General features: G+C 33.2%; 1 protein-coding gene across 2 annotated transcripts in view; it reads right to left on the bottom strand.

The window, feature by feature from the left end:
- Positions 1 to 1873: 1873 nt before the first annotated feature.
- The window catches only part of LOC129809630 (alpha-2C adrenergic receptor-like), a 97365-nt gene continuing 73517 nt past the window's right edge, over positions 1874 to 25721 (bottom strand). For both annotated transcript variants that reach the window (XM_055859592.1, XM_055859591.1), the window contains exons 4-5: positions 3449 to 3604; positions 1874 to 3384 (exon numbers count right to left, since the gene is read on the bottom strand). In XM_055859592.1, the coding sequence (XP_055715567.1) occupies positions 2566 to 3384; positions 3449 to 3604 (975 nt within the window). In that variant the 3' untranslated portion in view covers positions 1874 to 2565. The remainder of the gene's footprint in view (positions 3385 to 3448; positions 3605 to 25721) is intronic.

Genomic DNA, 25721 nt, shown 5'->3' with positions numbered 1-25721 from the left:
AAAATGTTTGCAACAGGCTGATAAATATTTCAATGAATAGGAAATAGGAAGTGAAGTGTTTTCTTCGAATAAGTAGTGGTTTCTTCAATATTCCTTCTACGGCAGGCTATAACATCCCACTGTCTAATAGGTCTAATACCATGCATGGCTAATTCTGCCCCAGTCTCCCCTAATATGATTAAAAGGAATCAATGTGTCTTGATAAATACCTATTATTGTCGTCCCGGCATACCTATTATACATAAGGAAAAGTTCGTGAAATATTCATATTCAATTCTTTCTCATCCATCTCACTCTTTTTACGCATTATTAAATTTGAAAGATAATTTTATATTTTAATTTTTTAAATGAATTAAGTAATAGCTATGTTTAATTAAATCATATTAGAGGGACATTATCATAAATGTTGAACCTAAATTGAAAATATTTCATAACATTTACTTAAAAAAAACCAAAAATAGTTAGCCAATATTTAGAAACTTAAAACAGTTACGATAAATTCAAAGTGCAATATTTTGGTCAACATTTTAGTAGGTACATTGAACTACGAGGGAAGTAAAAATCATTTGCTTTTTCAGCACTAATTAAATATTAGTAAAATGTTCACAAAAAATTGATTTTGTGATTTTAGCATATCATAAGCATATACAGTATAAGCATAAGCAAATTTTATGCAAGCATGTTTTATACATACAGCAAGTAATATTTAGCATAATTTGTGATCAATTTTACGTTATATACTAACCAAAATTGAATATTTCATTGACCAAAATGTAATAATTTATTGACCATTTTGTATATTTCGATATTATTTTTTTTTTTTGTTTTTTGAATAGAAATGTTCATTATATTTTTAAATAAAACAAGTTACCACATCACTAATATTACTTTGAATAGGGGAATGTTGGCATGGTTCGCACAGAGTGAGCCTTCAAACAACGCAAATTTTCTCTTTATTTACAAAGAGCTAGTTCGTCATTTCTTAGCCATAAGACAAATAATTATTAAGTTCATGAAATGAGATGAGAAATGGTAAGTCAGCTCTTTGCAAACAAAGAGAAAATTCGCATCGTTTGAAGGTTCACTCTATGCGGACCATGCCTACATTCCCCTACTTAGGTCTCCTAATTTTCTGACCAAAAACGTTCATTTGAAAATATAAAAGATAAAATTAGGCAAAGATAAAATAATGCGGTAAAATAATATTCATTAATTGCTTTTACTTATCAAAATTTGAATTTCACTAATCTTTCTATTTTTTTTTTGACTAAACCTTTGTCGTTATATAGGTTTATATAGGTTTATATAGGTAAATTGCCAATAAATCAAGAATTCTATTCCTTTTTTCTCAGACATTTAAATTTTAAATATGTGTATCTATCTTAATTCAAAATAAAAATAAATTAATTTAAAAATGAAGAAGAGTGCAATACGTTTCAGAAAAACGAGGACGAGAACGATAATTTTGATTTCATGAAATTTTCCTGATTATGCTTTGAGCTAGAAGTATTATAATCCAAATTGGATTAATCAAAGATCATGAGTATTTTATAATAACCCGTTTAATTATTGCTTTTGCTTAATCAAATAATAAAAAAATAGTATAGAATATTTTTGCCATTTTCTAACATTCACGTAAAACAATATAGAAGAATATTAAATTTAGAATTTTAGAAATCTCATCTCATTGAAAATTTTGAATAAGGTGGCATGTGTTTAACCATTTTCATTCTATTATATTCTCAGGGCTGAAAATAATTTATAATAAGAATAATTTTGCCTCAATTTTGTAAATTGAGAAGGATTAAAAACTACAAAATCCAATTACAAAAATTGCTGTTGAATATTATTACCTCTATATAAGAAAAAACAATTTAAATTTTAATAGTAAGAGTTTATTTGATAGAATTCTCTTATGTTCTTGTCAACTGTTCTTTTTACAAAAAAGACTCTTTGAAAAGTATAAGTGACTTTCAAAGTTTACATCAAATTTGGGATAACTACTCAACGAGGTTTCTCACATCATTTTATGTCATACAGTATCTGATGGTTTGTACATTGTAAGGTACGATTACACAATATTAACATTTGGGAGCTTTATCTTAGGATCAACCTAAGACCTACTGTTGCTACTAGGGCGTTACAGAAGTTCCTTAGTCCATATTCACTCTAATTCATTCATAATTACTCACAGTGATAGTCACAATACTCTGCATTTTTCTTTTTTTTTTATAATATCATGTTGTTCTAGGAACGTGAAATTCGAAGTTCTTGTTTCAAAATCAGGCCCTGGCACTACAATGGACATTTCTACTTTTAGTATTGGTACCTGGATAATCCAATGTAGCTTGGCCCATTGCTATATTAGCACTCGAGCATTTCTAGGACATATTTTTTTTATGAAATGCATATTATCTTAAAATCCGTTGCTGAAGTGCAACAAAAGTCTGCATCGTAGAAAGTAAATGTTCAAAATACTTGTTTATCTATTAGAAAAAAAAATTCGGAGATGTACAATATATGTTTAAGACACAGTGAATTTGTGGGAAAATGGTCTGCTTAGCGCTATTTGAAAAGGATCCTTCGGAAGGCGCGTCGGAAGTCTTTGTTAAAGATGGTGTAGATGACTGGGTTGAAAGCTGAATTCATATAACCGAGCCAGAAGGCGATGGCAAAGGCCGTATCAGGTATCTTGCACCTATCGCAGGTTGGAATCAGGATGTAGAGGAAGAAGAAGGGTAACCAGCACGCGATAAAGCAACCCATTATAAGTCCGAGAATCAGAGTGGCTCGCTTTTCCTTCTTTCGTGCTAGACGACGCTTCTCCTTCTCGGGATCGCGCTTCTTTTCACCCTTGGTGATGACTGGTTCTAGCTCTGTGGCATTTTGGACGGCACTAACATCCGTCCGGAGTGGATATCGTCGCCCAAAGATGGGATGGAAGATGCGGAACTTGGATGGTTTAACGGAAGAGCATCGACTGGCTACACCAGAGTCAGAACTTGATGGATCAAACTCGCTGACCATGTCACTGTCAACGCCAACGGAAAAAGCGCGGCAGCGCATCGGAGCTGTAGATTGTAGGGCAATGGCACTCATACCATTGGTTGTATGTCGTAAAACAGGAAGTACTTGAAGGTGAATGGTGGAAGGCTCTTTAAGCGTATTCGTGTCACCTAATTGATTCTCAGCGTCAGCATTGCTCGTCTCCTTGTTGGATGATTCCGAGGCGAGGTCGCATGTAACCACGGGTATTTGGTTGGTGGATGATTCAGTAGTGGGCTGATGAGATTCGATTGTGGCAATTAGATGTGGGGAAGAACATTCAGGCACTGTTGGCATTGGACGTGAGTTATAGGTGACTGAAGATATAAAGTTGGTCGTCTGCGTAAGAAGATATTTCAATTAAATGCTAATCTGAAAATTCCTCAACTCATATTGAATATACTTGTTCATCAGAATTTCGAGACGGCTTCTTGATTCCACGTCGCGCTCGCCTCTTGGCCGCATAGTAGATCCTGATGTACACGAACACCATTATACAGCTGGGGATGTAGAAGGAGCCAAGAGCTGAATACAGGACATAGCCAACATCTTGACTCAGCTGAAATGTATCAAAGTGAAAAGAGGGAGAAAATATTAATATTTTAATTTATTAACTTTTTTTTTCATTCTTGTCTCAACATTCATGCTTTAATTTCATGGGAGTTCTGCACTAAAGTCTCTCAATGCTTCCTAGGTGATACATATAATATTTGCAAAATATTGTAAAATGCTCAACGGGTATTCCCCTTTCTGTGAGGATGAAAAGCACAGGAATTATATGAGCCAGAATGCAACAATATTAGAATTCGTTTGAATATTCATGAAGTGGCTGTTTTGCAAAACCGCACACAGAAAAGCTGAATTAACTTATATGCATAGAATAAATTGTTTTGATTCCCCATAAATAAAATCTTCAATGCATTTTTATTCATTTGCGGAAGTCAAAAAAATAAATAAAATGAAATTTTGGATTTAATCCCAATTATAAATAAAATAGACCAAATCCAGGCTTATCGTCAAAATAAAAAATAGGAGTAGTAGTATATCGCATGTAATTTGTAGGATTTTTTTAAATACAAAACCTATAAATTATTATCACTGCTAAAATTTTTTTTCCACAAGAGCAGGGGTGAAATGATAACTCTTCGTAGAATTATCGGTACTATCGAATCGATAGTACCGATAATACTGTATCTGTTAGATTTAGCGAATGATGCATTTTAAAACATTATTAAGCCATTTACTGTACCATTATTCTTAAAAGAATGTGACTGTTGATAAATATTTAATTTAGCTACAAAAGTGCAATCATTTAAATTCATCAGAATTGACAACGAAAAAATCTTCCACCCACTGAGGACAACTTAACATATCTTCGCGTTTCAAACGATTTCTGAGAACTGATGTCATCCTGTTTCTCTGTTGGTTCGTTCGTTCATCTGTCTGCCTTTACCACACCTAGAGCTCAAATGGTTCGAGATAAAGACTTGGGGTCTTTGGGAGGTTACAGACTTTTGGGGACCTCCCATAATTCGACCTTTGGGCCATGAACATGCCCCCACAGTTCCCACTCCCCGGTCTTTCTCTTCCCTTCCAAAACCATATGTTTTGGGATTGCTCGAAAATGCAATGTGCGATTTTTCCATTTTTGGATTGTTTTAGTAGTTTTAGTGGTTGCCTAGGTAAGCATTTCATCCACATACGAAATACCGTTAAATTATTCCTAATAAGGATTTTGCAAAGTCAAATGTTAAAAAGGGCTTCAAAGAGAGAGCGTATTTCTCAACTTAATGGTACCATGTCTGGGTTCGTTGGAAATGTCTTGGATTTCCTGAACCGGTTTTAAACGGTTTATGAACCGGTAATGAGCCAATTCATAACTAATAACTAAAATTTTAATACCAAATTCAATTATATTACTCCTAAGGTATATATATTGGAAAATATTTTGGGTAATTTGTAAATCAGTTCAAATCAGTCGTAAGCCGATAAATGAGCCGGTTATGATCGAAAAAATTTTGTTCGAAAATCGATTTTATTACTATTTAAACCATTTTGGAGGTCTTTGACTGATATAACAATCGATTTAAATGGATTGTAAACCAATAAGCGGTAAATGATGTGAAAGTGCTTTTGAAGTATAGCATCTAAGTCACAAGGTTAAGCACTTCGTAAAGTCTGGGATGCTTTGTCACCCCTTTTTTAACATAATTTTTGTAATATAAACTTCAAGGAAATGTGTAATAAGAAATTGTGTAATATAAATTTTGAGTAATGGTAAACTGAGTAATACGACAGCACAGTGTAGTCTGGGCTCTTACTTAAATAAAAAAATATGCAATAGCACAGATGAGATTTGTTGATATTGTCTGGAAGATTAATAGCAAAATATTCACATCACAAAAAAAATTCAACAAAAAAAATAACACAAAAGATTAAATAATAAAAAATACACAACTAACACTTTTTAACATTTATATATCTGTATCTAATATCTCTCTAATAATCTATATATAATATCTATCCGACGAAGTTCTATGTAGTTATAGTTCTTTCAATATTCGCCATAGAATTTGTTTCATTGAAAATTAAATTATTTCGAATTTTTGCCAAAGCTTTATACCCTTGATGTTGATCTTCTTTAGTGAATCAATAAAAGACATTTTACAATATGAAAATTAGTATTTCGACTGCTTACACTACACTCTACCACGTTAACCCTTTAAGAATGAGAGAGTCAAAAATTGGAGGTCAGAAAAAATCACTTTTTCTGAATTCTAGGAGCAAAACATAACTTTAGAAGGCCGTAGGAAGAAAATTTGAGACACCCGTCACCGGTATCCTAATCGTCCTGAAAGGCTTAATGTTTATCTAAGACTTTTTCATCAATTTTAAATTGTTTTTTTTTTATCCCAAAAAAGGAGGTCAAAAATGAGGTTTTTCCAATTTTGCAAAAAATTGGCCCAAGCTTTTTCGATGATTTTTGGATATGTTTTAGAGCTAGTCCAGCAGCACATTTCGCCCAAACATACCTATGACCGGAAAATTCGCCATTTTGAATAATTGAAGGTTTTGTAGGGCTCATTTTTCAACCGATTTGGTTTAATTTGGATTTTTTGGAAAGGTATTGAAAAAAATTACCGCAAATGGGACTGTGGATGCTGACGTCCAACACAGGGTAAATGTTGGTTGGATGAAGTGGCGGTCAGCTAGTGGAGTCCTGTGTGATAGGAAGATGCCAAAATCGCTCAAGGGGCTAGTTTATAAAACTGTGGTGCGTCCGGCCATGCTTTACGGTGCTGAATGGCGTGGATCCCAAAAGGTTCACGACAACCGCCTGCATGTAGCAGAAATGCGAATGCTAAGGTGGTCTCTGGGATTGACTCTCAAAGACAGAGTCAAGAATGATGCCATCAGAGACAGTCTCGGAGTTCAGCACATCGCGGAAAAAGCAAGAGAAAGGCGACTGAGGTGGTATGGCCACATCATGCGTCGTGACGACCACGATATGATCCGGCGCACCATTAACATGGAAGAGAAGAAACGAGGGCCAGGAAGGCCTCCGACGACGTGGATTTCTACAATCCGAGATGACATGAGGCGTAGTGGCCTCGTAATTGCTGCGACGCAGGAGCGCGCCACTTGGCGTCTTCGAAGTAGGAGGGCCGACCCCCGGTAAGGGGAAATAACGGCAGTTAAGTAAGTAACTTAAGTAGGAAAGGTATTGAAATTTCGAACCCGGCTGCATCGATTTTCATCGGTAATGAACCGGTTAAGTACCGATTTTTGAATAATTTTACATCCCCAATAATTAATATTTCCTAAAAAATTGTTTTTTCAGTTTTTCTCAAAATTGGCCCAAGCTTTTTCAGTAATTTTTGAATATGTTTTAGGGCTGGTCCAGGCGAACATTTCGCCCAAACATGCCTATGACCGGAAAATACGCCATTTTGAATTATAGAAAGGTCAAAGGTCAACCACTTGGAAGGCTCATTTTTCAACCGCTCTGGATAAATTAGGATTTTTGGAAAGGTATTGCAATTTCGAACCCGGCTGCATCGATCTTCATCGGTAATGAACCGGTTAAGTATCGATTTTTTGATTTTCAAATGCTTTTGTGATATATGAATTAATTTGATCTGTAGTAGATCAGTGATACTAAAAGATTACGCAGAAAAACTAATTCACGATGAGCTCTATCTCGTAAGTTCGAGCATTTCGCAAAGCTGGGACGCTTTGCCATCTCTTTTTTTTTTTATTTTACATAATCCTTCCTCAAATCCCTTGAAACTTTGCAACTTTAATAAGGTTCATGAAGGCTATCTATAACAAAAATTTCAAGCTGCAGTCTCTTTCATTTTAGAAAATAGTGTGTATTGAAATTTTCGTTTTGACAAATTTGCCTCAGTCTCCCCTATATCAATTACATTTTGCAATGTTTTTTGTTATACTGCAATATAAACATAGTTTTATTTATAATTCATTTTTATGCCAGGGACACCTTCTAGAACGATCAAGAACCCATCAATTCCTTTGGACTTTAACGCGATGTGAGTGGTTGATTTTTCGAACCACTCAACTTTACTTAAATATTGAAGTTCAGTGACCGGAAACTTGAGTGCCAAGACGTCCATTCACCGAATTATTCCTCACCAACGAATTCAATTTTTGCCAGACAAACACCCACAAGTTCGTTGATGAACTCCCCATCACATGTGCTAGGAATGTTGGTAGAGACAATCCGATATCTGGAGGGAAATGTGTGTTAAGATACTGGTCCTCAAAGAAGAAACCTGTCAATTAGACCTTCTCTACTACTTGATCTTTTCATGCTCTCAATGTGCAAGTCAACCCTGACCTATGCACTTGAAACATAATTTATCGTCACTGCGCCTGAGAGAGAGAGAGAGAGAGAAAGTCAGGTGAAAGCGCTTGTTCCTTGTCAAACTAAAAATATCTCTTATTCTCTCTTTGACGTCTTTTCTGCAGAAATTGGGGGAATTCTCTCGATTTCAGTTGATTAAATTAGAGATTAAAGAACATCCTGAAAAGAGATTTTTGGGAGGGTGAAATGTGGGGTTTTTGGAGTGAAATGTGGAAAAATCGATGGTCTCGCAGAAGAGCAAAGTGCGATGATTCATCACCCGAGGGAATAATGGAATAATGTTACAACATTCCCATCTTGCTCCACACTAAACTAATGGGGCGTCAGGGTGCACTTGAGACTCCACCAAGAGTTCCACAATAAAGGGGAGAAGTGAATACCATGTTTTCTCGAACTTCAACTTGCGTCCTATATATTTTTTTAAAATTAATTATCTCAGCGTTCTCACCTTTCCCACCCCTGTGTGCCCTTCCCTTTATTACATCACGTGAGAACACGAGATTTTCATGAATTGGAAATGTAATCCATCCAATTTTTCAATTTCTTATCCATTGGATTCTATTGGCTCATATTGACAATTTTCCCCGTACACACATTTAATTATCCACAACTGAGAGTCCCATTGCGTCAGTGCCTTTATATCCAATATCTCCCGTAGGCTGTGGGTTGACGAGGGCCCCGCTTCTCAATAACTCAATCCTCGCCTTGTGACGAAATCAACATCGAAATATTGAGGTAAAGTGGTTTTCTAAAATACATAAAGTCATTTATTATTACTTAGATTGGCGACTGTGGATTTTGCTGGAGACTCTGAAAAAAGAATGTTGATGTTGTATGCTTCAGAGCCGCACGAGTTTCCCAAAGCCAAATAGCGAAATCTCGAGAAAAAGATTTTTTTCTCCAGTGTATCTGGCTGGAACAATAATCTTTTTATCGTCAACCCATTCCAAAGAACTTCAATTCCTGCTTCTACCTTGCGTGGAGAATGTTAGAGAAAAAAAACGTGACACCACAATAAAATATGAATATATTACTGACGGAGCTGTTAAATTATTATCAACGACGCTTTACCCTTTTCATTATATGTATATATATAATGAATTTTTATAGAGTCGACTCCCCGTAAAGGTGAATAGCAATCTTTTGAATAAATTTCCCTGACTTTCCTTTCTCACCATGGAAGTCAAGCGAAAAGTGATATTGAACAACATAGAATCACGCGTGACGCTATTGATATAATGTATAATGTTCAAATTATGTTGAAATAATTATAGACGGAATATAGTCCTCCTTTTAGGTCTGAAAGGAATTTTTACCGATTTATCGGTTTATAACCGATTCAAGTCTATTCCTTCTTAACTTTACAATTTAGTACATTAAATTACGTACAATTGACATAATAAAATATCAAATAAATAATAATCATCGATAACACTGTGCGACACGTTGTGGGTGTCTTTGACGAGAGTGCCAAAACTTGCTAGAGGGTCATTTAAGGACCTCAAATTTGCAATCCGTTTGTACGGGTCACGTCTAGATTTTTTAAAATATGCATATTTAGTTTTTTGACGTTTTATAAAATTCAAAAATTCATATCTCCGGTTCTAATTATCCGGTGGTAGTCACATAAAGCTAAAATGATGCGTAATTTCATCATCTATATCTCTTGAGAACACATCAAGAACTTACGATGAAAATAAAGTATATTTTTTTAAGATTATTTGAAAAATTGCACCCAAAATTGTGCATTTTTCTGTGTTTTTTCCATCTTCTAATAATTCTCCCACTTAGATAGAACATTTTATATGCCAACTACTATACCTAAAAATGTGTGAATTTAATATTCTTTCATATCTTTTTAGTTTGAATTTTCTATCTTAATTTGTTTATTCACAATAATTTATTAAAAATAAAGTACATTAAAATCTCTTATTATATATATGTAATTATAATAGTATCTTTGTCTAACCTACTGAAGAGCATTCTCTTTTGCACTCTTACTTACACATTTCATATAAAAAGAAGTGAAATGAAAGAAAAGAGACGTATATAGAAATAGAGAGAGAAAAATAGCTGTTATGAGTGCCAAAAAACTATTCTTCTCTCTTTGTTTCTATATACGTCTCTTTTTTCCATTTCGCCTCTTTTTATATGAAATGTGTAAGTGAGAGTGCAAAAGAGAATGCTCTTTAGTAGGTTAGACAAAAATACCAAATAATTATATATAATAAGAGATTTTATTTTTATAATAATGCATTTTATTTTCAATAAATTATTGTGAATAAACGAATTAGGATAGAAAATTTAAACCAAAAGAAAATGAAAGAATATTAAATTCTCTAACTTTTAGGCATAGTTATTTGACATATAAAATGCTCTATTAAAGTGGGAAAATTACTAGAAGATGGAAAAAACACAGAAAAATGCACCATTTTAGGTGCCATTTTTCAAAAAATCTTTAAAAAATATACTGCATTTTCATCGTAGATGCTTGATATGTTCACAAGAGTTATAGAGGATGAAATTACGCGTCAGTTTAGCTTTATGTGACTACCACCGGATAATTAGAACCGGAGATATGAATTTTTGAATTTTATAAAACATCAAAAAACTAAATATGCATATTTAAAAAAATCTAGACGTGACCCGGACAAACGGATTGCAGATTTGAGGTCCTTAAATGATCCTCTAACAAGTTTTGGCACTCTCGTAAAAGACACCCACAAAAATGTAAATTTTGTCGCACCGTGTAATTTACGACTGCACTGTTTAAGTGAATTATTGGAACTTATTCAAACTTGTACAGGAATTAAAGACCTTTCAATTGAGACTATACTTGTTTCAATCGGTTGAGAACTACCTCTGTTAGAATTATTTATCGGTTGACCTTGAAAAACACTTTCAAGATGTGTTCTGTCTAGATGAAATGTTGTGGTCTAAATCAGTAATGGCCTCTACACACTAGAGAAACCTATATCTGCATTGAAAAAAGTTGCTTACATTTTTGTAGAAAATGCAGACAAATATGGACATAATTTTTTTCTAGTATGTGGATGCCTTTGACCCACTCGTCCAAAAATTAAAGGTCACAAAAATAACTTTTTATGATTTTTCTGAAGAAAATATAACTTTAGATGGCCGCAGGGCATTTGAGACTCCGGCGACCTAATCGCCTTAAAGGGTTAATCCTTGTTATTTTGGCTAAACTGTAATATTATTTTTGGCCTCTGTCATGTTTTCAACTATTTCTATTTTTAAATAATTTTAAAGGTCTCTCGAAAAACTTTTCATCGGAGTGTCTATTCCATTATTCCTTTTACTAGTTTCTAGCAATTCGAGAAAGTTTACTTCCCAATCGATTGGGAAAAAATACGGATTCGTTTAAAACTCTTTGAACTCATCAAAAGTCTGAATTGAATTCAACCGATACGGGGGATTATCCAAGTTGGGAAAACCGACACATTTTTTGCCAGAATCTATACAATCCAACTTTAAATATTCTAACAGAACAGGAAATGGAATTAATTACAGAATCTTTAAAATCAAATGGGATTACACAATACAATTATCGTTAAATCAGAGAAAGCAGTAGATGTCTATACGGCCATTCAGTTACAAACAGCTGAGTGGCAATCCATGGGAATCCATTTAGGTTTATACGGAAAAGTTTTAAATTCTCTATGTTTAAGAATAAATAATATCATAAATTAATAGAATAATAGTAATAAAAATTACAAAATAAATTAAAACAAAGGAAATTTCTTATATATCTCACCCAATTTGAGCAAGTATGAGTTCATCTGAAAATATTTGAAATTTCTTATTTTAACTCAGAACCATTTGTTAATTAATTACTCGTTATGAAAAAATCTAATAACTCTTCTTTTAAAAATACATAATTTTTGTTCTATTTTAGTTAGGCATTACTTAAAAAAAATTAAATAGGTTAAAATAACTATAAGACAATAAAGATTACGATTGAAAAAATATACTGTAGCTAAACCTCATGAACATAAAGTTTAAAGTATTAAGTTAAACATTGCGAAATTTACTAAAGAGTGATGTAGCAAATAAGTCAGAAGTTCTCAAGTATTCTAGATCTTGTCACCACTTCATTTCACAGAATTCTTAAACTTATGTGTTCCAGTACCTCGTACATATTTGTAAGAAGATAAGGTTTAAGTAAAATTCCGAAGAATTCTAGATCTAAGAGATATACAGATTGATAAACAGTCTGATGTAAATTTTGTCAAGGTCGTCAAGGTTTATGATTCAAAAAATTATACTAAAATATAATTGGGTTTTGTATATGATGAAAAACAAACTTTAGAATGTATAAAATCTCACTGAGAAGCTTTTCAACTCAACTTGGTGACGAGTAAGTCTGATTCAAGATTCGGTGTTATAAGAGGTTGATGGAAGTAAGAAAGTATGGAAAATCGCATGAAGTGGTTGAGGAATAACTTCTATAGACCCATGATAAACGTGTACAAAATAGCTGAATTTCAATGAAGGAGTAAATGAAATTTAATGATTGATGGCAAATTGAACATGAGATATTGAGTTGCCAGGTGCCATGAAATTGGTCAATGATGAAGTTTTCTCTTTGGGGGTGCGTTGCCTTAGATTTTCTTGCTTTTCTTCCCCAATTCTTTATACTTCTTGGAGCTTTCAATGGTGAAAGTGAGGACACAACGAGCAAGGGAAAAGTGGATTGATCCCAAACTCTAAATTCACTCTTTTGACGTAAACACGGTTGGGAGAAAAAATGAAAGAGGGACACTATAGAAAAGGTGTCTGTAAAATTGTGTAGTCGTAAAAAAGAAGGGTAAAAAGATGTCATCGTTCCTACACGTGGGTTTTGAAATATAGCTGTAAAAATTGAAAACAAATAATAAGCTCTTTACGAAAATTTTATTGCCTTTTTATTGAACAGAGTACCAAGCACTTTGTGTGCCTTTTACTTCCTCAGAAACTCAATTGCCATGAAGACTCAAAATCTGCAGATTTATTTATTATACTCAATTGAGAGACAAAGGCTTTTGCAAAATTAAAGTAATTTAATGATTTTGTCTTTTTTTTGGGTTTTTCGAACTCAAAATGTGAGAAATAAAAATAAAAGGGACAGATAATCCTAACCGGCTTATGTAGGTGAGATTCTTAACGTGACCTAACTCGGAGTGCATGCAAATTCGATTTAGAGCTGAAAGTGTGAGTCGCCATTCAGTTATCTTGAATCAAATTCGTGAAATTATACAAATTTTGTATTTAAACCAAAATATCAAGGATTGGGATGAACTGGCACAAAAGTGATATATAGGTGAAATGTAGACCAGAATGTACTCTATAATTTTCCTATAGAACATGATCTCATCGATTACTCAGAAGCCAAGATAAGCGAGGTTTTTTGTTTCTTAACTTGTTTTTTTCATCCAGAGTACCCCATGTAGTCATTTGTTGAACTTCAACTATATCAAAGAATTGTTGTATTTTGCGGGACTCACCATTTAAACCCCTATTTTAAGTGTCTTGGTGGAGTAGAGGCAGTCAAATTGGCATCTGAGTGATTTCAAAGCGTTATTATGGGAAAAATCAATTTTTTCACAATTAAACGGCAAAATCGGAGTGATAGCGTAATCTGAAAGGAAAATGATGTATGGACGAAATATAGAGACAAATGTGCTCTACAATTATGTTGAAGTAATCATCAAAATCGGTTCAGCGACAGTCGAGATAATTGAGGTTATGTGATATTGAAATTGGTTTTTCGACTTTGGCGCCCCTGGTGTTGGTCCCACGAAGTTCAAATGTTTTAGGAAGTTGTAGCATTTGCTGAGATCTTTCGTTTAAGCCCTCATTCATCAAAATCGGTCACATAGAACCGGAGATATGATTTTTTGAATTTCGTGAACTTTGACCCCTCATATCTCCGGTTCTATTGAAACCACAGCGCACATACGCACCATTTTGGAAACGTCCTAGACTGGACTATAACATACTAAAATTTCATTAACTTGCACAATGCCGTTTTTGAGAAAAGTGACTTTGAGTTTCGATGAATTTTGACGCTATCACAGCGCCACCTGTGGTGACTTTTTGAACTTTCATCTGAAAGTGCTCATTGAGACGAAACCAAAAACGTAAAATTTAGGTCGCTATGTTAGTTAGAACCGGAGATAGAGGCCGGTCAATGTTCGAACTTTGACCCCTTATAGCTCGGGTCAGGGGTTATGGATCGACTTAAGGTTTTTTTTGTTTGATAGGTATAATCAACGGCTACAACATACTAAAATTTCAGCCCGATGCACAATGGAATTTTTGAGTTATTTAACTTATAAGATTTAAAAATTTTCTTTTTAATAATAGCGCCCCTAGCGGTGGTTTTATGAACTTGCGATGTTAGAAAGGGAAGTGGCATTTCACGAGAGCTTTCCAAAAAGCCCTCACTTTTTAAATTCTGACAATTAGGACCGGAGTTATGGCCATTTTAAGAAATTTTTTTTGGACCCTTATAGCTCGGGTCAGGGGGTCGGGGGACCTTAAGTTTGGTATTGATGGAAAGCTCTAAGGCCCAGCTATAACATACTAAAATTTGAGCCCGCTCGATGCCATAGGGGCGGAGCTATTGAGAAAACAAAAAAGGGGGGTCTTCAAAATGGCGGAAGGAGGGGTGGGGGGTGGGGGGTCAATGCACCAAGTTGCAATTTTCACCCGATATATAACCTTTGCCGAAAACCGCAAGTCGATATCTTTTTTAGTTTAGGAGCTATTAAGCTCCAAAGAGCGGCCGGCCGGGAACGTAAATTAGCCACATATATATTCGTGATCAGGAAGTGCTGAAACACATTTTGGCCAAGTTTGAGCTCGATCGGACGACATGAAATTTTGTTAGGATTATAGTAGGTGAGATTGTTTAGAATCTCACCTAATTGTATTTACTTTTAGAACATCTCAGATTGGTAACATTACCTTTACGTATATCGCGATTCTTCCTATCGTTCCCTTGGTTTTTTCTAAAGGGCTTATTTTTCATGCAATTTACTTAAATTTGGATTGTTTTGCAAGATCTTGAAATTTCTAACCCGACTACATTGGACTTAATCGGTCATAAGTCGGTAAATACCCGTAGTTGTCTTATCTTTTTATGCTTTTAAAAAATATTTTTTTATTTGGTTTAAAGCTTGCGACATGGCTAGAGGCCAAACAGTAAGAGATATCGATTTCTAGTCTTCGAGGACCCCCTCCCAAAGCTAATATTACCTAACACAGACTTTTTCCCCTTTTTATCCCCACCCTTTCCTTCCCCAGCAAAACCATGTTTCTTGTTTATTTCGAAAACAGATCCTTGAAGTTTTTTTTTCATTGTGAGAATTTTACGATTTCTTTTTTTTTCATTTTCAAATAATGTACTGAAGCTAATTAATGTGAATACTTAGACACCTTAGATGCCTATGTTGTTCGAAAACAAATTAGATATCGTATTTTCGAATATCAAAGTTTAACTAGTTTGGAGGGCCTATTTTTCAATCGATTTGCTTCAATTTGGTTTTTGTTGAAAAATATTGAAATATCCAAATCAGATAAATCGTACTAAATGGGCAATGAATCAGTAATATACCCGTAAATGCTAAATAATTTTAAAATATGCTGTTCTTAAGCAATTTCTTATTTCGGAATAATTTTTTAAATTCATGAATAAATTTTCGCGTGAGTTCGAACACTCCGCCAAGCTTATATGCTTTACCATCTAATTTCTTATATATTTGCACTAATAAGTAAAAATGAAAATAATTTATATTTAGCGAGCGTTAAGACGTGATTTTGATAACGACTGCCCGCGGCAATAGATATTTTTTCTTTTTATTCTTTTTCCAATCATTTGTTACATAAAACAAGTTCGAAAATATGTATTTTGTGTCCTCAGTGTTTCTAGTAGGGGGAAGTGGGGCAGCTCAAAATCAAGTTTTTTTCTCTTATTTTAAAATGGAATTGATCCTCGCGTATGTATTTTAGCTTAACAATTGGTTTGTAAATCTAGGTCACATCATTGTATGGTCCAACTCCATTTTAAAATAGAGGAAAAATCCCTATTTTAAAGCTGCCCACTTCCCCATACAAATGGGTTAAATTACTCGCAACATAAAATCAGAAACCAAAAACTTAGAAGCAGAAAGAATTTCTAAATTTAAAACTTAAAGATACTATTTATTTATTACCACTTCATCTCTAAAAATTGTTGTGCTTCGGAAAACACATGATAGACCGTAAGAAGTCGATTTTGCACAAATGAGAATATCGTTCATCTAATAAGAAATTGTTTGGTTACATTTCGCAGCGGTCCGTAAATATTGATCAGATACATCAGATATGTAAACTGTTTATCAATATATAATCTAAATTTAATTTTAAATTTCCATTTATTATCGAACATTTCAATTTAAAATATCTTAGCCTGAAAATTAATTTTAAATAAAATCAGAGGTCACAGAAAATCTTCCACTCAATATCGCTCGATTCTTGGTTACTGGATGGAAAATTCTCTCAAGTCATGGCATGTAATTTATACTTAAGACAGGTAAAAGCTATATTCTCACCACGTATACCCATTTTGACACCTTTAGAGAAATATATGAAGTTTTGGGGTTTTCCAAATAAGAAAAACTCTTTGTCTCTTATACAGCAATATTTCACAATTTTCGGATGACACTCATCAATTATAATACTCATTGTGGATTGTTATTGTAATTCATTATTCATGAAATGTAATTTATTATTTGTCTGTAATGACTAGAGTGACAAAATAATTAAAATTCTCATCGTGAAAAATATTACTGTAATCCTTTGACTTGTCATTCTTCACTTCATTAAATTCTACTATGAAACTTTTGTTCCCCAATTTGCTGTTTCTGTTAATCTTCTTACATAAGCGCATAAACGTTACAGTTGACGAACTAATTTTAGATATTATATATACATACATACATACATACATACATGTATATATATATATATATATATATATATATATATATATATATATATATATATATATACATATATATATATACAAGAAAAACTCAAAGACACAATTTTTTGTGTAAATAAATCTTCAAGCTTCATAAAGTTTTAAATTATTTATATGTAAAACCTACAAGATTTACATAAAATTTATCATGTCAAAACTCGTACAATTTTCATATTATTCAAGAATGATTTGTTTGAGTTTCTAAATACTTTAAATATCATACATATTAGCACTCGCTAATGTAAATAAATGTTAACCAAATTTAGTATAAAAGAATAAATTCTAAAATTTAGAGAAAGTGTAAATTGTCCGAAAATAATTAATTGATTCCGACTAATTGGTGTAAACATAAATTTAAATGATACATCCCTGATTCAATGTGCATTTTCAGTTAGACTGAATACTTTTTATGCTATTTCAATTCCATTTCAAATTCTATGTGACTACCAAAGAGGAACATTTCGCGGTAGCATTCTGTAAACAGTGGATGATGGGTGCAGACAAACATACCATCATGTGAATGAGAAACACATGGGGGTTAATTTCACTCAGGCCACAGATTCAATTGAAATTGGAAATGCTGTCCAGCCTCTATCGAAATATTCCTTGTTGATTCATGCCAATGCTTTCCACTGGAACAATATGGCTCTAATCGAGCCTGTAGTGTTTATGGTAAACAAAAGTGGCTCCGACAATTGAAATATAATTACAGTGAAGAGTTAGTACATCCAGAATGTATTTTGCTTGTTGCTTCTCATCTTTGCTGAATGACACCATTGTTTAACAGCATCACTGCAAAGGAAAATTGCATAGCAAACAACCCAAAATTGCTCCCACATTACTCCGAAGATGGGAGACCAAACTATACAAACACTAACATTTAACAATTAGACTCTGCTCAAGAGATGCTTCTTTGATAATACACAAAACCATTAATTGGCATCGATCAACAAAATATTAAACATTCAATATGCTACACAATTGTTCTGTCTTAAATGCGCATATGTTCTTCCAAGCCAAAATTACGCACAAACTGCTTTATGAGTATTTAGTATCCTATTTGTTTGAAATCTTCTTAAACTAACTCAAATACACAATCATGTGTAAGAGAACCAGTAAACGATAAAATATGCTAAATAAGTTTATGTGGAATTTAAAAGAAATTTTTCATATCGTATTTATCCGAGGGGCACATAAATCCAGTCCCTAAAATGTCATAAGTCGTACTGTTAAGAAAAATCTATGGATTTCGAGGAATTTTGTGAAGTGCGATCATGAATTTGTGAGATATTTTTTGCTACATTGTTTTGTATGATAAAAATATAAAGGGGTGATAAAGCATACCATTCCTATATCTTGCGAAATGCTCGAACTCGTCATTTAGTGTTAACCAGTTTATATCCGATTTTAATTAAGTCATAAATCACTCAAAAGATCACCTAAACCATCTGAGGATTAATACAATTAATTTTCGAACAAAAATTACTTATCGGTTCATAACCGATTAGGTTATTTATAACTTGTCAAAAATTTCAATACCTTTCCAACGAGTCGAATAAGTCGATTTGTTTTTAATCAAAGGCACTTAATCAAAAATTAATTTTCCAAATTTCGATGGAAAAATTGGCCTTTGACCTTTTATAATTCAAAAGGACTAATTTTCTGGTCATAGATATATTTTTGCGAAATGTTCATCTGGACTACCTCTTAACCATATTCGAAAATCGTTAAAAAAGCTTGGGCCAATTTAAGAATGACAAAACAAACATGGTTTTAGAGGAATTGGAGGGTGAATAAGGGAAAGAGAAAAAAAGACCGTCGAAGATAATGTCCACTTAACAAACTTATAAGTTCAAGTAAAAATATAATTTCATGAATCGGTACTTAACCAATTCATTACCGATGAAGACTGGTGTAGCCGGAATCGAAATTTAAATACCTTTCCAAAAAATCCAATTTTAACCAAGTCGCTTAAAAAATGAGAGCCCTCCAATGTGATAGGCCTTTGATCTTCAATAATTCAAAATGGCTAATTTCCGAGAATAGGTATTTTTGGACGAAATGTTCGCCTGGACCTGGACTACCTCTAAAACATGTCCGAAAATTATTGAAAAAGTTTGGCCAATTTTGAAAAAAAAAACTAAAAAAAAACATGGTTTTGGAGGGGAAGAAAAAAAAGCGTATGGAGATATTTATTGCACAGAGGACAGTTTGTCCTATTTGATTATTTATATAAATTTAATTGAATTGAATTTGAATTGAATTGAATATTGTTTTTTATTGAGAGTCATCGAAGACCGGAAGTTGATGGTTTTTACCATTTAAGCTCTAGGGCGGTGACAAGTTGAAAAAAGTTGATTATAACTGCTTTATCTTTGAGTTCGAGCAGTAAAAAGCGTCGATTCCTATTTTAGCTTCTTTTCGTCCTTAAATGGTTGAAGTAGTTTACATCACTGACTGCAAAAACCATATCCCGGAAATATGATGAAATATTGCCAATTTTCTTCAATGATCTTCCGTTCACAGCAATTTCAGTTCATCGGTTGGGCCATTCAATTTCTACAGCAAATTCCTGCTCAATGAATCCAAAATGATGATGATAAGGATGCCGAAGAATGAAGAAATCTAACAAATATTCTCTTTTCAATATTGAAAGAACTCCATTGTGCATTGTTCTCAATCAATCCACATATCTATTGAAAAATGTTCCCTCTCATCTTCTAGAACGAGCAACAATTGCAGTTTTCTACTTAAAAAGTAATTTCCCCAGAAATTCCCAATTTGAGGAATATATCCCATGAGAATGTATGAGCTTCGAGTTAATCTACAGAATAGATATTCTAATTGAGAGGGTATCTAGCTCGGGGAATCTTCATGGGGATCTGGAGCCAAAGGGGTTCTATTTCCCAGTACAACTATTTTAGATAAAATTTACATAACCGTCCCCTTCTATCGGGTATCATGAGGACTTTCACCAGCAGAGGTCGATTGAGGGCGGAAAAACTGGAAAAATTAAATCACATAAAATCAAAATGACATTCATACATTCTGAGGGCAATAACGCATAAAATGTGAACCATGGAGGGGTTTCTTTCTTGGTAATGTGCATTGCATATGGATAAAGGGTACAGGAATGGGTATGAAGGATAGTGAAAAGAAATTGAATTTCGATTTTGTATCCACAACGGAATTTTCACAATAAGGAGAAACCAAATGGCATGAGATGATTTTGAGACGATGTTGCTTCTGGCGAAACAATTCCAACCAGAATCGTTCATAATGTGCATGTGAGTGAACCCGAATGGTTGTGAATATTTTCTTGGGTTTGGGTTAGGTATGTCGGGTATTTTATGTACAAAAGGCCATGACCCTATAGAGCACCAAACGTGAAATCATTTCATCTTTTTTGCAATGTGTTCACTTAACCCAAGCTTCCATATACCAGCAGATGGAATCCATAGGCTTTAAGAGAGGCGATGGAAATGTGACTAATCTTTTCGTGATACAAGGACTTCTTGAAGGATTATCTGTTAGGATTTTCATGCTTATTCTCTTGCAATTAGCTTATGGATTATTTTAACAAACACTGCGGATGTTTAAATGCTTTCAGTAAAATATCCATAGAATCCATAGAATATTGTCGCACATTAAAAAGAAAAATTTTTATTGCCGGAAAATTTATAGAATACAGACTAGAGAATTTTGTACTTCAATATTTATTTAGCACTATTCGATATTTTCTATACATGTATTTAAAAATTGAAAATAAGTTATTTTAGATTATTAAGCTGCGATTTTTTCATTAGAAACCTGATTTTTAAGTAAACTTACATGTAATAACAACCGTATCTTATGAAAAGATCTTGTTGTATTTTCAACTTTGGAAGATTTTCAATCAATGTGGTAATGTACACTTTACTTCACTTTGTATAAGTATACTTAAGTTTCGACCTTGAAGAATAATCAGAAGTAGTTATTTAAAGCAATTGTTATTATATATAGACAAAAATCTCATTAATTGCAATCAAAAATAACGAAAAGTATTTTTTGCGATTATTTTCTTTATGAAGTTAATTCTCAAGTCTATATCAGTACTCGAAAAAATACCCTTTATTCCTAAACTCAAAGGAAACAATGTACACATTTCACTTTTTCTCAACTTCTCATCATCTTGGATTCCACATGATAAGAGATATTAACATCTGTGATCAGAAAAATTGACATGTTTATAATGCAAAGTAGGTCAACTACTTAGGTGGGCGTAAACTCGACTGCACCAGTCCTAATTGATAGTGAATCGGTAAAGTATTTAGGGTAAGTGTTCCAAATTTCGGCATAGTTGGATATAAGCATCGAAGTCCTAAGTTTGAAATGCAATATTTTTAATTCATATTGATATTTTTTGTTACTTCCTTTTCGTGAAGGTTGTGTGGAACCTTGAAAACTAGTTTATCATCTTTATTTTCTTTAAATCACGCCCTAAAATATTGAAAAATTAATAATAATATGGACATTGCTTTAGGTAGTATTCCGGCCACTTTGAGTGAAATACCGGCCACCTTTTTTCTGACTATACCTTTTGTGACGCAACGGATAGAAAATTTCAAAACGTCAAACGGAACGAGTTTAATATTTAGTTTAATACGTTTATATGACCCACAAGCCCTGAGATCTTTCGTGTAATTTGTCCTGAAGACCTGAAGAGTAGCATCTCAAATTTACACGCAGATTCCCGTAGTAATTTTCCCTTCCTGAACTCTTCCAAAGCCTTTTCCACATCATCTTTTTCATAGAAGCGATGGTTTTTTTTTACTCTGGACATTGTGGAACGCAGAAATTGAAAAAACAAAAACACAAAATGAAAATTAGGAAAGCAAAAGATGTTGCCTGAATAGGCTACACTACCTCACCGGAGAGACGCTCACAAAGTATATACTTTTTTACTCGAAATACAGGATCCAGCTGGGAAATGTCACCCGAAATTTAAAGATTTATTCAGTATTAACATAAACAGAAACAATCTTTAATGAAATCTAATCAATTTTCATGAAAAACACCGAAGGAAAACCTTTTGCACTTCACCACAAATCGTAAGACTGCTAGAAACACAATCGATCTGTCACATTTTTTGTAAGACTCTTTCCACACTGAGTTTTTATAACGCAATTTAAATTCAAATTATACCTAAAATTTAACGGTCTTTGTGTTAATACATCCTAAAATTAATAAATATTTAAAAGCAAAATGAATTCATTAACTATTCGAAGATAACATACATAATTTTAATTAATTAATTTGCATGGCCGAAATTACACTCAAAGTGGCCGAAATTAGAAGCTGGGCGTAATTTGACACACTGCCCCTATAATAGGTTTAATTTCAATATACTGGTTTTTGTAGATTTTTGGTCTTCTGACCAGCTTACACGCTAATCTGTAAAAGATATCGACTTCCGATCTTCGATGATCCCTCTTAAAGTAAGGTTATATAGAAACTCAAATCAAAATGAAATTCCTTACTCAATCTCCCTGAAATACATCAATGTCCTGTTTAATATTTTATCTACACATCCCGTCAAATCATTGCTCTACCTGCCGATTTTACTCTGAGGTTTTTTGAATTTTAACGGTATATTCTAGTACATTCAGAGAAAATCTGCAGATTCTCGGCAGAATTTCTCCCTAGAAAATCTGCATAACCTCCATTACTTCACAAAAATATTGTTGATTTATGAAGAAACTGTAGAAGTTATAAAGAAAATTGTATGCTCTGCTTAACAAGCATTACCGAGTACACATTTTAGATAAGTAAAAAAACTGCGAGCAAAAATACTAATTTCTTAAAAATCGCCAATCGAATGATACAAAAACACGAAATTTTGGTCGACACTCTGTTTAAAGTTTTCACTTCACTTTTCTCTACTTGTAACACGGCGTCGCAGAATTCTTTATTTTATATAAACACCGTGATATCACTAAGAATAACTCTATAGAATTTTGCAAACTTCAGTGAAAAATTTTTCCATCTCTTCTGACACATCTTGTCTGGAAAGTCTGGAATGTAAAAAAATCTACAGAATATCTACAGAAATTCGTCTAGAGATTCGTCAGAAAATCTGCCGAAATATTCTGACGAATTTTGTCCCAAGCCCAAATAAAATTCGTAAGAATATCTACAGAATTTATCTGCAGATATTCTGTAGAGGTGTAGATTTTCTCTACAGAAATCTTAAAGATATCTGCAGATATTATTTGACGGGATCCGTGTAACTATGACCGGTTAAATCACCATCTTGCATTTTTTAAACCCTAAAGTGATCCACTTTGGAGGTTTTATTTTAACTAATTTAAGTAAATTTACGTTTGTTTGGAAGGTCTTCAAATTCGAAATCCGACTGAATTAGTCTCTCAATTTGCAGCAATTGTCCACATATTAAATTTTTCACAACAAATATGTATTACGACTATGTTAAAGTTAATGGTAAGTGACTCTCAAAATACCCTCTTCTTGATTAATTTTTAGTTTTGAGATAGTTTTATGATAATTTAAGGTAAAGTGCCCTATGTCGCCCACTTAAGGTTGAGTTTTATGAAAAACTTATGTAAAAGGACATCTAATTTTATTTTTTAGATCGGATTTTTACCCTAAGTTGTAGTATAGATCGCTGTCTATTTAGTTGTTAACTTCATTTGGAGATAAAATAATTTTATTTTTATAATACTAGCAAGCCGAATTGAGGAACATGGCTTTAAAATCTTTAAAATGTCACACCTTCACTTGTAAGACAAATAATTTATATTTTAATCAATAATGAAAACGAAATTCTTGCACAATCAGTTAGATAAAATCGTCAACTTGCGCTTACACTCAAAATTTTACATCTAATGCAATCTGTAAAGGTAAAATAAATCAAATAACTCCTTGTGAAAAAATGTCGAGCATATTATATTAACAATATCTGAATATGCTGGAAAATGGCTAATATACTGATTAAGGTGAATTTGCATACTCCGACTTTTAATGATTGTTTTATTGTTTTGTTTAATTTCATTTATATTCTCAGTAATTTGTGTTATTTATATAATACTTGACCTAATACTGATAAAAAAAACTCGCTTAATATTATTGCAAAATTATGTAAATTTAATAAATAACTCCACCGGCCGACTTGAAGAACCCTTAGTGGCCGACTTGTGCTTGTGGAACGGCCGACTAGAGGGTACTTTACCTTATTTACTAATTTAAATCGATATTAAAATGATATGTTTCTAAAAAATTTGCGAAACGAACATTTAGGGTGAAAGGAACGTCTATTGACACTTTAAGAACTTGTGTCAGCACCTACTAACACACTACTCTGTACCATTTGGGATACGAAATTTGAACATCTCTGTTTATAGTAAAAGGAATATTACTGAAAAAACGTTATATTACTTATATTTTACTAGATACATTAAATAATTTTCAACATTTTGGCAAAAGTGTCAATAGGGGTTCCCTGTCGAACAGACGTTCCTCCGACCTTACGTAGAACTGTTTCTTGTGACTTCAAGCACCTTGAAAAGCGTGGGACGCTTATACCCGAACCTGTATATCTAAAGCTTATACGATGTAAGTATAAGTTCAATCATAGATAATTGACTGACTCACAACATTACAGTAGTTGTGATTAAGCAAAAATCATAACTAATATTTTATTATATATTGTATTGCATGGAATTTTAACTTACACTTTTCTTTTTTTCACTTTCCTTTCGTCATTTGAACCAAATGTTAAATATTCCATAAAGGTGTCCTTTTCACCCTCGAAAGACTACAGACATGACATTGAACCTGACTACACCTTATGTGCTTTATTTATGAGATAATGAAATTGATCTTATAATCATAAAGAGATTTCCTTACAAAATAACAATGGGCGGAAAATCCGAAAAGAAGAGACAAATTACCGAGAAAAAAGGGAGACAAAGAAAGAGCAATGCTATATATTATGTTATAGAACTGCGTGTTCCTGTGCGATTATCATTAAAGTTTCCATGTAATACAGATTGTAATTATGGCAAATTATGTTATTTAATTTATGATGAAGGACCCTAAACGACCACCACACATATGCTGCTCGTTTTCCCACCCTATCCTTTTAATAACAATCTCGCAGATTTGAACCGGATACAGCTGGAGAATATATGGCAAATACCATTAATAGGCAATTGCTGGAGATTATGTTGCCCTATAATTCAATTCCTTCTTGAGGAAAAGTGGTTCATTATCCCTATTCGACCATCGCCCGTAGAATCGCATTAAAAATACTTTATACCTTCTACGTTTTCCTGATATTTAATATGATATATGTCATATAGGAAAGAAGTACTGTGAATGTGAACAACCATGGAGAGAAAGACAACTTTCACTATGCACGAGAATTATGCACGCATCTAAAATAAACCTTCCAAATAGGAACTTGTATATAAAGTTTCTCATTAACTTCTGTGAGACCTTCATTTTTAATTTTCCCACTTCTTGTTGCGCCCTAATTAATGTGGGTATTCATTAAATTACACTGACCCTCACAGAATTTATTCATAGTGACTCACAAGGGGATCCTTTAGGATTATATTTATATATGATACATATTAAAGTGCCTGGGATTTTAGTTATAACATATGAAGCTTTTGATCCTCACCAGATTGCCAGTATAACAATTGCATAAAGCTCTTAGTTCAGAAAAGTTTCAGGAAAGTTATATACAGTATGTATAGTTTATTT

The sequence above is a fragment of the Phlebotomus papatasi genome, chromosome 1 (assembly GCF_024763615.1).
Source record: "Phlebotomus papatasi isolate M1 chromosome 1, Ppap_2.1, whole genome shotgun sequence".
Classification (NCBI taxonomy): Eukaryota; Metazoa; Arthropoda; class Insecta; order Diptera; family Psychodidae; genus Phlebotomus; species Phlebotomus papatasi.
The sequence above is the reverse complement of the archived record's forward strand: the minus strand, read 5'-3'. Positions and strand labels throughout refer to the sequence as shown.